General features: G+C 29.7%; 1 protein-coding gene across 4 annotated transcripts in view; it reads right to left on the bottom strand.

Annotated features, from left to right (window-relative positions):
• Usp15 (ubiquitin specific peptidase 15) overlaps window positions 1–12,683 on the bottom strand; it is a 116,568-nt gene that overhangs the window by 69,175 nt on the left and 34,710 nt on the right. For 3 of the 4 annotated variants that reach the window (XM_076854804.1, XM_076854805.1, XM_076854807.1), the window contains exons 3-5: window positions 11,503–11,633; window positions 6,587–6,713; window positions 336–481 (exon numbers count right to left, since the gene is read on the bottom strand). In XM_076854804.1, coding sequence (XP_076710919.1) covers window positions 336–481; window positions 6,587–6,713; window positions 11,503–11,633 — 404 coding nt within the window. Of the gene's footprint in view, window positions 1–335; window positions 482–6,586; window positions 6,714–7,416; window positions 7,496–11,502; window positions 11,634–12,683 lie in introns of those variants that run through there. The other variant, XM_076854806.1, reaches the window with a different exon arrangement.

The following is a 12,683-nucleotide window of genomic DNA, read 5'->3' as shown; positions in this document are numbered from 1 at the left end:
ATGCTATTACAAGGGCAGTTACAGTTACAAAGACTTCATGGCCTGTAGAAAATAAAATATTTATTACTTGAACTTCACAGGAAGTCTGCTGACCCAGTTTGTACTATTAACTGCTTTTTAAAAAAAACAAATAATTTCTTCTTAACAAGTGGATTATTCATAAGTTCAAGGAAATCAGAAGTTATAGTTACTGACCAGCATGGGTAGAAATGAGAAGAGATAGAAGGTGAAGATAGTAGAACCCACTATATATTACAGGATATTCATTAAAGTTTGTGAATCCAACAAGTTTCATGTGTAATATGCTTAAAATAAACATTATTGTTAAACAATACCTGTCCTTGGTATAAGCCAGCATCCTGAATGGTGCTGTCTGGTTTATTCAGTGGTTCAAATGTATTACTCATGTATTTGTTCCACAATCTGGTCTCCTTTTCATCTGGAATATTGAAGATCTTTCTTATTTCCTTTTCAATTGTATCTAGATTTAAGAAGGAAAGATATGTCAATATAATAAATTTTAAAAACATACCATGAAAAGCTAGATGTTTACCTGAATACAAGATCTAAGCTTAAAATAAGAATAGAATAGCAAGAACAGATGAACATATATGTGAAAAATATTTAAAGAAAAACAGAATAAATACACAAAAAAAGTTTGTAAAACCAGTTGTAGTTTTTAGGGAAAAAAAAATAATTGTAACTAAGACAAATGATTACTTGAAAAATTAAAGACCTCAAAAGGTAAAAAAGTTCATTCACACAACACTAAAGTATAATTTGTTTTACAAGATGGACTTGAATTTTTGATTAATTATAAAATCAAAATATTTTCTGGGGATATGTACAAATTAAAGTATGATTAAAAGATGCTACTAATATACTACATAAAAAATTTAAGAATAATTTATACTACAGAAAATAATTTATAATTTGAATAGCTAATTAGATCATACAGACACAAAATGAAAAGGAATGTCCCTTGCTTGATGGGAAGTGTGTATTTGTCAAAATTTCTTATATTCAAGGTAAAACTATACATTTTCCTTAATCCTAAATCAAATATTTTTGAGTATTTTTTATACCAGTAGCTTAAATTGCATAAAATAAGATATAAGATTATTTCTGTATCTGAAGGTACAAATGTAATTATGTTTCAGTACCTATAGTTAAATGAATCTTTTAAGATTTTGAAGTAACCGAAAGAAATACTGTACAGTATTATCACAGCTAATTGGTTAATAACTTGCCTAACAGACTCAAGAAATCTGAATAAAATATTTAATGATATGATGAAATATGGAATAATATAAAATTTAGAATAGTTGGTTAGTTTGGGGAAAAACATTGTTTGTAAAACACTCAACTTCATAATGTATGTTCTTTTAAGAAACTTTAAAAACTATACATATTCTATATAAATTTATCCCAATGTTTATATTTATATTCTATTTAGCAGCTAAATTTCGGTATTAGTCTTGTAATCAATGAAATTTTGATAGGGTATAAAATTAGTGGTAAATATTGCAGTGTATCTCAACAAAGCACATTAAGCAGAAATTTAAATAATGACATAATATAAATGAATGATCAGTACTGCTGTCTTTCTATATATTTTTTTCTGTTCTTATTAAAATAGAAATGTGTAAGAAAATCGCATTCATCATCACTATTTTGGATTAAGATTCCAAAATGACACACCTGTATAAATAGTGCTTAGATCAAAAAACAGAACACTATGTTCCACTTATTCCTATCAAGGGAAAGGAAGAAGCCAAAGAAGCTAAGTTTCATCTTTCTATAAAAAGGAATACTTTTCTCCTGACTGCAGAAATAGTTTTTGTTCATTGCAAAAATACTGAAAATACTGACATCTACCAAGAAATAATCACTGTTAACATTCTAATGTCTTTTCCGGACATTTTTTTCTATTACTACAAAGATATTTATGTACATAATATATAGTATATACAATAATACATGGAAATTTCCTCTTCATTAAGTTTTGTAATCTAGTTCTATATAGGGAAAGAACATAAGAGGTATAAGGAATAACAATCCAAAGGCCTTGAGATGGGAATGTGCTTGGCATGTTTTAGAAGAGCAAGGCACATGAAAGTGGCTGAGGCATAATGAATGAGATAGAAATGAAACCTAAAGGTATTTCTGTACCTTACATAGAATTTTGTGGGCTATCAGAGAATTTTAATTTTAATTTTAAAGCCACGGAGGAGCTTTGGAGAAATAAAGTAAAATGACAGGACTGACATTCTTCATGTTCACTTTTATAGATGGCAAGGGTGGGAGACAAGGCTATGGAAGTAATACAAAACAAAGTGGTAGAAACGGAAGAAGTGTTTAGATTTAAGTGATGAGACAGAGGACGGACTGTAAAGTATTTGAGGGTGAAAAACAAAGGAATCAGAATGATACCAATGTTCTTAACCTTAGCAACCTGAAGAAGTGGCCATTACTGAGTTGAGGAAGAATGAACGGGATTTTGGAGTGAGGGTGAAGAGTTTCACTTTATAAATGATAATTACCTTGTGTGTGTGTGTGTGTTTGTGTGTGTGTATATATATATATATATATATACACACAAGTAAAGATCTGGAGTAGATGAAACTAGAATTAGGAAGAATTAGGGGCAAGACATACAAATTTAAAAGATATTGAAAATACTGACCAATCACCAAGAAAAAGAAGAGATCCAAGTACTTAGCATGGAGATACTGATATTTTGAGATCAGGAATATGAAGACAATCTTACAAAGGATTCTCACAAGATGCAGCTAGGAAGAAACTGTGCCCTGAAAACCACAAGAAAATAAAGTGTTTCTAGACAGAAAGTAGTTTACTGTGCTAAATTTTGTTGGCTGGCAGGTTAAGAAGATGGGAGACTCCTAAATTACCACTGAACTTAGAAATAGGGAGGTCATCAGAGACCATGATAGAAGGAATGTCTAGGGAGTGGTAACATTAATGTGACTGACTAGAGAGAGAATGGGAGCAGATGAGCCAGAAAGCAAGATACAGAAACTGAGATGGGCAGTACAGTTACATATGACAGCCTAGACAATAACTGTGGGAACTGGTAGCTGAGGTTAACTGCAAGTCAAGATCACTGCGGCTGAGAATTCCCCGAGATTGACAGCATTTTTTTTCCATATATTAATTGGATTCTATTAGTCAGTTAAAGAAAAGCTACAGAAAGAGGAAATAAACAAATAGGCAATAGTAAATAAATTATGACAAACATTTCTAGTAGGAATATTTAATAAGAGTGCCAACCAATTTTATTAATAAATTTTTTACAAAGTATTTTTCAAAAAGTTTTAGAACAAAAATTCTGCTTTTAGTGGTTAGCCTTTAAGAAACATAAAATCTAATTTTATTATCTTACTGGAGCATGTTCACTACCCTAAGATATCAATTTAGGGAGAAAAATATTCAAAGGCAAGTATTTTAAACCCTTATATGGCAGATTATTTAGTTTTTGACTATGGCTTCTATCATTCTACTATAAATCAATATAGACAGTATTAGCTGAAAACAGAACATTTATTAATTTAGTGATAATGAAAGCCAGAAAATTACATGTTTTTAAAAAATAAAACTTGTGGCACTAGGTGATTAACCCAGAGGCACTCTATCACTAAGCTACATCCCCATCCCTTTTCATTTTTGAGAAAGGGTCTCACCAAGTTGCAGAGGCTGGGCTTGGATTTGTCTTCTTACCTCAGTCTCCTGAGCAGCTGGGATTACAAGTGTGTACCAGAAATTATATTTCTTAATCCTGTTTATATAATTAATGTAACCATTTCATGTACATGACTTTTTTGATCATTTTCAACCAAGATTTTTAAAAAGGGAAAATTCCATTCATTTTTATTATCCAAATTTTCTGTTTCAAAACTCATGTTCTTTAGAAAAGTAAAAATCAGTCCAATTAAAATGAACATTATTTTACCATGCACAAACTGTGTAAGGTACCAGTTAAGAAGAAGATTTTCAGATAAGAGCCCTGGTTAATGAAATTAAAAACTGGCTCTCCCAGGGCTGAGGTTGTGGCTCAGCAGTAGAGTGCTCGTCTAGCACATGCAGGGCACTAAGTTCCATCCTCAGCACCACATAAAAATAAAATAAAGGTATTGTGTCCAACTACAACTAAAAAAAAAAAAAAAAAAAGGCTCTCCCATTTGCTATCAGGGTGAACTGAAGTAGATGAAAGCCTAAGCTTCATCATGTTTAACATGAGGCTTTATGGTTGTTAAGGTTCAAATAACAGCATTCCTGAAAAGTGCCTAAAACCATATTAAGTGTTCAACAGCTGTTATGTTGTATGATAAATATAACTATAGAAGCCTCTAAAATGCCTGGTTCAATTAACTTTAATTTTTACAGAACTTTTTAAACTAAAACCTATAGTAAAAAATTGAGAGTTAGCAGACATACATATGCATTGATATTTTATACTCTGATACTTCTCATTCAATTCTATTTACTCTCAAAATTGTCTAAAAAGACACCAAAGTAATGACTGCCAATTGGAAAAACATTGATCTAACAGGATAAGAATCTGTATAGAAAATTTAAGTTCATATTAAATTTTAAGAAATATATTCAATGTATGAGGCATTTTGAAAAGTAGAATATTTCAGAATGCTGATTAAAATCTATACTAGTTCATAAAGTTTTTGGAGCAGAGATCCTTTACAAATTGAATTTCTCCCTGACAAATTCTTACTTGGTACTTAACATGAGAACTATAAAATGCTTGTTATGAATTCAGAAATTAAACCATTTACTAATTTTCATAAGTTAAAACATTAAGTAAATCATCTAAAATAATGTTTCTATGGTTTCATTTCTAATTTTCCTGTTAAAATATTTAGATACTTTAATAAGAAAAGTATGTAAATATGAAACTATCTATAGTCTCACCAAGTTACAGAGGCTGGGCTTGGATGTATGTAAATATGTAAATATTATGTACGTAAATATGAAACTATGAAGAAAATATCAAACTTTAAAAATATCTAGAAAACTTTATCAACTAATTTTAGAGATAGCTTCTCATTTATATTCCAATTGGCTGCAAATTGCAGGGATTAGTTTCTGAATTAATTTTAATGAACAAATTTTATTAGAAAGACAGATTATGATTGTGCACAGATCACCACAATTAACATAATTTTCACAATCTGAAAACATCTAGTTCTTAATATGTAGTAATGTTTTTTATCTTAAATATATTCTAAAAATCTGAAAACTCAAAATGTGAAATAACTTATCCATAATAAATTATAATGAGTTTACTGAAATTCAACCTTGAACTTATGTTCTAGCTAAATAAAGATGGGAGAATAAAGAATTCATGATATAATATTTTATTTGGTAAAAATATTAGAATTAATGTTTTGAAGAATGTTACTATTTCATAAAATATATAGGTTAAAAGTACTTTCCTGCTATGAAATTGAAAGTGATAAAAGCCAAATGACCTTACCAGCTAAGCAAGCACTGTAACAGGGAGCTACATCCCAGCCCTTATTTACTTTAATGTTCTTAATGATAGGTTTGAATAAGGTAATCTTATTCAGTGTTATAATTAATAAATGTGCTAATCTCTCTTCCATGCTGAGTTCTACATGTCATGTATCCTTCTCCATTGTTTACATTTTCCAAAAAGATCAATATTATCACCATTAATCTTGTTTTATAAAATCATTATTTAAAATGAAACAATCATTTTTTGTATTTTTTATTTTGACTTATAGTTTATAAAAGTACTGTAATTTTTATTAAATTCACAATAATTTATTTTTAAAACTTTATTGAATGTATTCTTGATTTTAAAATAAAACATAACTTTTTAAATAGAATGAAAATTTTTGTATATTTTAAATATATATATAAAGATAAGGAAAGAAATAAAATTCTCTGAATTTGTGATTATGATTCCCTAAGTTATTCATTCACAACAAAAATATCAATGTGTCATAATAATGTTAAGCCTGTTGCTTTAACTACTAAATTGTATTTAGAATACAAAATAAATTGAGAGAAAAATGGAAATAGGCCATTGCCATTTTCACTGCTACTTAACCAAACTTTTATTTAAAGTTCTACCTTAATTTACATTTTATAGAAGACATGACATATATTTTTAAGTACTAAGTTAAAAAAATAACCATATGATTTTTTTAAAGCAAAGTGACACAAATGTTAAGCTCATTAAACAAATGGAAAACAAGAGTAAAAAATAATAAATAATTCATCTCTAAGCTAAGATATATTGTGTCAAGGTTAGGAATCTATGATGTTTATGAATAAGCCCTTAAAATGGTTATCATTCTAGTTGCATATAAAAAGAGAATTATAACTAAATATCTAATAGCAATGGTTTAAAAAGAGATAGGATCTTGGGGCTGGAATTGTAACTCAGTAGTAGAACGCTTGCCTTGTACCCGTGAGGCACTGCAGTAGATTCCCAGCACCACATATAAATAAGCAAAATAAAGAATCAACAACTTAAAAAAAAAAAAAAGTTAAAAAAAAAAAAAGAGATAGGATCTTGCATTACCTATTGTGTCAGCTTTGCTAAATCTTCGAGTTACAACATTGTTCATGTTTCCATTTTCACAGAGCTTCAGTTCTGTGAGGTACACTTCCACTTTGCAGTGCTTCACAAACATACCCTGTTCAACCACCTAAAAGAATGGGAACAAATCAGTTTCACCTGTATCAAAATATTTCATTCTTAAAGCAATATATTTCTCTAAAAAGGCTTTAGAAAAAAGCTGCAGATATCTAATGGAAGTCAATTAACTATTAAAACTTGTCAATATAAAACAAAAGATACTGTTATAGCTGAAAGTTAAAAAATACATTTTTGGAAATTTTAGCAAAATATAAATAATTATGATTTAAAACATTGGGAAAGGCAGCCTACTGGTTTATAAAGAAACTTTGGTACACTATAAACAGTGAATACATTTAGTTTTTATGATTAGAAAGTTTACCCAAAATGACTGCATGTATTTTTTTCTCTACGTAATACGTGTTAGTATACAAATGCACCTCTGATTAAAGACACAAACCTACATCTAGCTTTTAGTAGTAATCCCCAAACAGAAAACCTTTAAAAAGTTTTATACAATTTAAACAACTGCTATATTATCACTCTGTATGTTAAAATAAATATTTTAAAATGGTAACTCAAAATTACTGCTGCCAAAATACTCAGTTATTGCTCTGTAACTGATATGTTAGTTTCATTCTAAAATGACTTTCTTTGACCTTTACATGCATGCTTAGTAATTCTATGCAATTGATTTTTTTTTTAAAAAGAAGCTGTCACACATGCAAGCAATAAAGTATAAAGAGAGAAAATATTTATATTATTAGGGTCACCTTTTAAATAAGTATAATTCCTTTTGATCTTCTAAAGGTTAACTGTAGGATTTCAGTCATGAATACTGTTTCTGAAAATAGTAATAGGCCTGATATGTGATACATTAGACAAATATGGTGAAAGGGAGGCTCCAAAATAACTTAGATGTACTCACAAGCTGACATCAATTCAATATGTGACTTACAAATTCATTTTTCACTTTCAGGGAACCTGTTTTCAGCTCAAAAAATTAAAAGAGCTTAGCTATTATTTACTGTATAATCTAATATGAATTTTTACACTGTCATATTAATCATGTTACAAATTTCTAAAACAGATTATGGCCTACATCTCTCCCTCTGTTAATAAACTTAATTCATTTTATAAAATTAATAAATTATTATTTTATAAAATTAATAATTTTATAAGACTACTGGTAGCTATATTTAAGCAGCGAAAAACTAGGAATCATATTTGATTCTTATCAAACAGAAATTTTGGCTCTGGGACTCAATATCTGAGTAAAATCCTAAAATAGTATTATTTACTAAACATGGATTGCTAAAACTGAGGTAAACTGCAGGCCTCATTTATATTTAAAAAATAAAAACAACAAAAAAAAAGAGAGAAATAGGATAAATAAAAAATAAGAAAACCCCTCATTAGGAGTTACATTGAGGAATATATTTTACAAATAAGCACAGGTTTTTATTTTTTGTTTTTAATTGAGAATCAATTTTCAGAATATTAATAGACATTTTTTCTGAAAAGAACCTAGTCATTGAATTGTCAGAAAGTCATTGGAAAATCTATAAAAGCAGCCAGGCATGGTAGCTCATACTTTTAATCCCAGCAACTTCAGAATTTGAAGCAGGAGGTCACCAAGTTCAAGGCCAGCCAGGGGAACTTAGTGAAACCTTATCTCAAAATAAAAATATAAAGGGCTGGGGATTGTAGAGCACCCCTGAGTTCAATGCTCTGTCTAAAATTCTCACAGTATTCAAGGCCCTTTAGATTTTCATTAATATTCATAAAGTCTTATAGCTTCTACCCACTGCTCACCTCCAAGGTCATTATATTTCAATTTTTGTTATGTCAGCACCCTACACCTAGGTACCAAAATCAATATCAGTTATCTTTTGCTGCATAAAAAACTGCCTTGAGACTTGGCAGATTAATCCAACAACATTTTCTCATGTCATTTCTAAGGGTCAAGAATCTGGGAGCAGTTTAGCTGGGTTGATCTGGTTTGGGATCTCTCATGAGGTTGCTGTAAAAACTGTGGGCTGGGGCTTTAATCATCTGAAAACTCAACTAGGCCCAGACAATTGACAGCCTCCTTCCTCTTTATTAGCACAGATTTCAGTTACTCACCATAGGTTTTCTGAGTGACCTTGCCATATGCAGATGAATTCCCCCAAGTGAGATATGAGAACTAAAGTGCATGCACACTCAAGATGTAAGCTGCAGTGTCTTTTATAACCTAATCTTGAAGTAATATACCACTGGTTCTCTATATACCAATGGTCACACAATATTATAGTCATTAATAATTATAAAATGAATCATACAACATGGAAGGGGACCCAAAGATGTAGATATGAGGAGTTGAAGAATATAGGGGTCATTTTAGAAACTTCTATAAGTTATATAGTTTTATATATATTTTCAACTTCATAATAAATTATTAATGTTTTAAACAATCCATACTAACATTTATTCACAATATTTACTATAAGTCTGCTGATAAAAAAATTCTATCAGTTTATATTTGTCTGAAAATGGCTCCTTTCCCTTTCATTTCCAAATGATTCTTTCCATAATCATAGAATTCTATTCTGGAGTTGCTACTGTTAGGAAATATATTTCTCCATTTTCAAGATTTTTTATTAGGTATGATTTTGTTAATATATTCTCAGGTTGGATTCACAGCATTTCTTGTGTGTTAAACTAATTCACTGTATTCAATGTATTCTTTACTTTTGTCTAAATTTTCCATTCTTTTGCCTAATTTCTAGATTGTATATGGTCCACTGACATTATCATTTAGTCTACAAATTCTCATTTACTTAGCATAATATCCAAATACTAAGTTCAATATTTTTTCATGTTTTCAGTTTTAGAATTACATCTGGTTGTTAATCTTACCCTACTTTTCAATTATTGCCTTTTTTTGAGCAAAACACATGTAGTTTAAAGTTTCTGTCTAATAACTCCATTAATTGGATTTCTTATGGGTCTGTTTCTATTGCTTATTGTTTTTCTTGGATTTTGGTCCTAGTGTATTTCTTGTTTATATGTTTTCATAGTAGCTTGTTATTAAGTGTCCAAATTTCTAAGTGAAACATTCTAGAGATTATTTGAGGCCTGAGAAGATGTGTAACTTTGTTTCTGCATAATAACTAAGACTATTACCAACTCTGGATTCTTTAAGTAATCATTCTATAATTCCAAGTTGAACTTTCTACTCTCTAAGGGCAGTCTGTTTACTTCAAGTGAAGTTCACCTGCATCAGTCACATGGGTATAATAAAAATGTCAATTCCTACATTTAGTGATTCAATTTTGGGGGAAGATTCATCTTTAATAAGGGCTCAAGCAGTTTTGTGCAAATTAAAGTTTGAAAACTATTTTTCAGGTTCAGGGAATTCCAGACACCTTATTAAAAATAAAAGTAGGGTCTTCTAATAGACTTCTCAAATTTCTTTCTTTTTACTTATGTATTTTTTTAATTTATTATTTTATTTTTTTCCTCACTTTAATTTGCTTATCAAACAAATTTTAAGAAATATCAGTAAGGTCTCATTTTAAGAGTAATGGCCAAAGATGTCGATTTTATCACTCCAAAAAATTAACAATAAAATAGAGTAATGAAAATAAAAATAAAAAAGAGTAATGGCAATGAAACTGTTAGGTGACCTGGTACCACAGTAAAAACTTGTAGGGTATAACATGATACATGTATAAGGAAAAAAATTATATAGTTTAATACATTTGAAGATATTTTGGTCACAGATTTTCCTTTATCCTGGGAAATAAGTTTTTTAGAATGGTTACACAGCTAAACAGGCAATCTTTCAATTGGTCAAAACACTCAATTCTCCAGGAATGATAAAGCACCTAGACTAATCTCTATTTATATAAATTATCAATACAAATGTAAGGTTAGCTAATTTATCTTGAGTATTTGGTATTCTAATATAGGAATAACCTCACTTTCATAACTCTCATTAGTTGCAAAAAAAAAAGGAAAACTGGCAATTTTTAATATTTCTGCACTACAATTATAAAACTTTAAAATAAAGATATGAAGCTGGGTGTGGTGGTACATGCCTGTAACCCCAGAGGCTTGGGAGGCTGAGGCAGTAAGATCCCAAGTTCAAAGCCAGCCTTAGTGATTTAGCAAAGACCTAAGCACTGAGGATGTGCCTCATTAGGTAACACTTCTGGTTCAATCACCAGTACCTCCCAAATTAAAAAAAAATATTATATATATAATTTTTAAAAATATTATATATATAATTTTTAAAAAGATACAAAAAAAAGATACAAAATTTTTAAATTGGAAGATTTTTATTTGCAAAAAAAAAAAAAAAGTAGTGCAGTAAAGAAAATGGAGTTAGGCTACCTGAGTTTGTATACTGGTGTACTTTCTACCCTGGCCCCTTCTAACTTTTGGCCTTCATTCCCTCACCTATAAAGTGAGAATATTACTTACAGAGTTTTCCATAAGGACTATTTATTAAAAAAGTAATGTCCTTAGAACAGTGAAAAGCATACAGTAAATCCTTTCTATGTATTAGCTGTTGTATCATTTTTATAATACAATGTAGACTAACATTTTGCTAGACCTTTTTGCCAGAGTAAGTGATGAGGCTTCATAGTTCATTGTATTAACAATAAGATGTGTGGGCTGCGGTTGTGGCTCAGTGGTACAGCGCTCATCTAGCATGTGTGAGGCCCTGGGTTCAATCCTCAGCACCACATAAAAAAATTAACAAAATAAAGGCATTGTGTCCAACTATAACTAAAAAATACATATTAAAAAAAACCAATAAAATGTGAATTATTTAAGAAAACTAATAATTAAGTTATTCTCAGATGTACCTTTCGTGCTATTGGCTCCTGACCTTCCATCAATGTGTACCAGCTGACAAGTTTATTCCAGCCCTCAGTTGGCAACAGTATGTAATCCAATTCATCAATAAGATGTTCCTTAAGTGACTGGGCATCACCATCTGTGAAATGAAAAATAAACTCAATACATAAACAAAGCAATATTTTTTTACCCTAGTATTCTGATTATACATATCACACATTATTTAGACTCATGAAGACTACTTTGAAGTATATAAAAGAGAGAACTCCAAAAAAAAGCACTGGAGCAGTGCAAATTCCACTGTTGCTTGAAAAGTTTTTAATGTGTATGATTAGTCAGTTTTCTAAAAATGTAATTTTTTATCCATTAGGCTTTAAAATATACTCATATAATTATTAGCCAAGATACCTGAAAGAATAATAATATTTTGAGCATCAAAGAATCCCACACGGTTCATTTTATCATTAACAAATGAAGGAAATTCAGAAACAAGTAAATAAACTTTTACAATGATTCCAAGACAAATGGGCTATGAACTATAATAGAAATCACAAAGAGGTATCTTGTGAACCGTCTCATTATCCCAGAAGGCTCAGATTCTTCCCAAGATCTAAAATGGTGAGTTATTCTGACATGCTTCCAATGTTGTGATCTACTTTCAATTTTTTAGTTAAAAAATTTTTAACTAAAATTTTTTAGTTAAAACAAAAAATTAAATGCAGGGCAGCCAAATCTAGAAGCAATTTCCTAAATTGTAGCTACCTCACAGTCCTAATCTGGGACTCATTTATTAATTGGTAATCTGAATTTCTAAAGTACAGAAATAACTCACTGGGTTTTAGCAAACTTAAAGAAGATTTTCTTATTCTGAATTAGTCTTATTAACAGATATGGGGGGCAATACTGTTCTTGGCAGCATTTCAATAAAAAAAGTGTATTAGACCTAATAAGGTCTAATGACTGAATCAACAAGCAAGAAAAATGAAGATGTAAACAGAATGTCACTTACTCAGAATTAATCTGCAGTCACAACGTTTCTAAACTTTGAGAAAACTCTGAATCTTATGAATTTCAAGCAGATATAAACCAAGTATTAATTTTTTAGCTCAGTTTTTATTTAATCATTTATTTGGTTGATGAAAAGATTTTATTTTGTTGATGAAAAGATTTTATAATACATTTCCAAAAA

The sequence above is a fragment of the Callospermophilus lateralis genome, chromosome 4 (genome assembly GCF_048772815.1).
Source record: "Callospermophilus lateralis isolate mCalLat2 chromosome 4, mCalLat2.hap1, whole genome shotgun sequence".
Taxonomy (NCBI): Eukaryota; Metazoa; Chordata; class Mammalia; order Rodentia; family Sciuridae; genus Callospermophilus; species Callospermophilus lateralis.
This window is presented reverse-complemented; position numbering and strand designations above follow the sequence as displayed.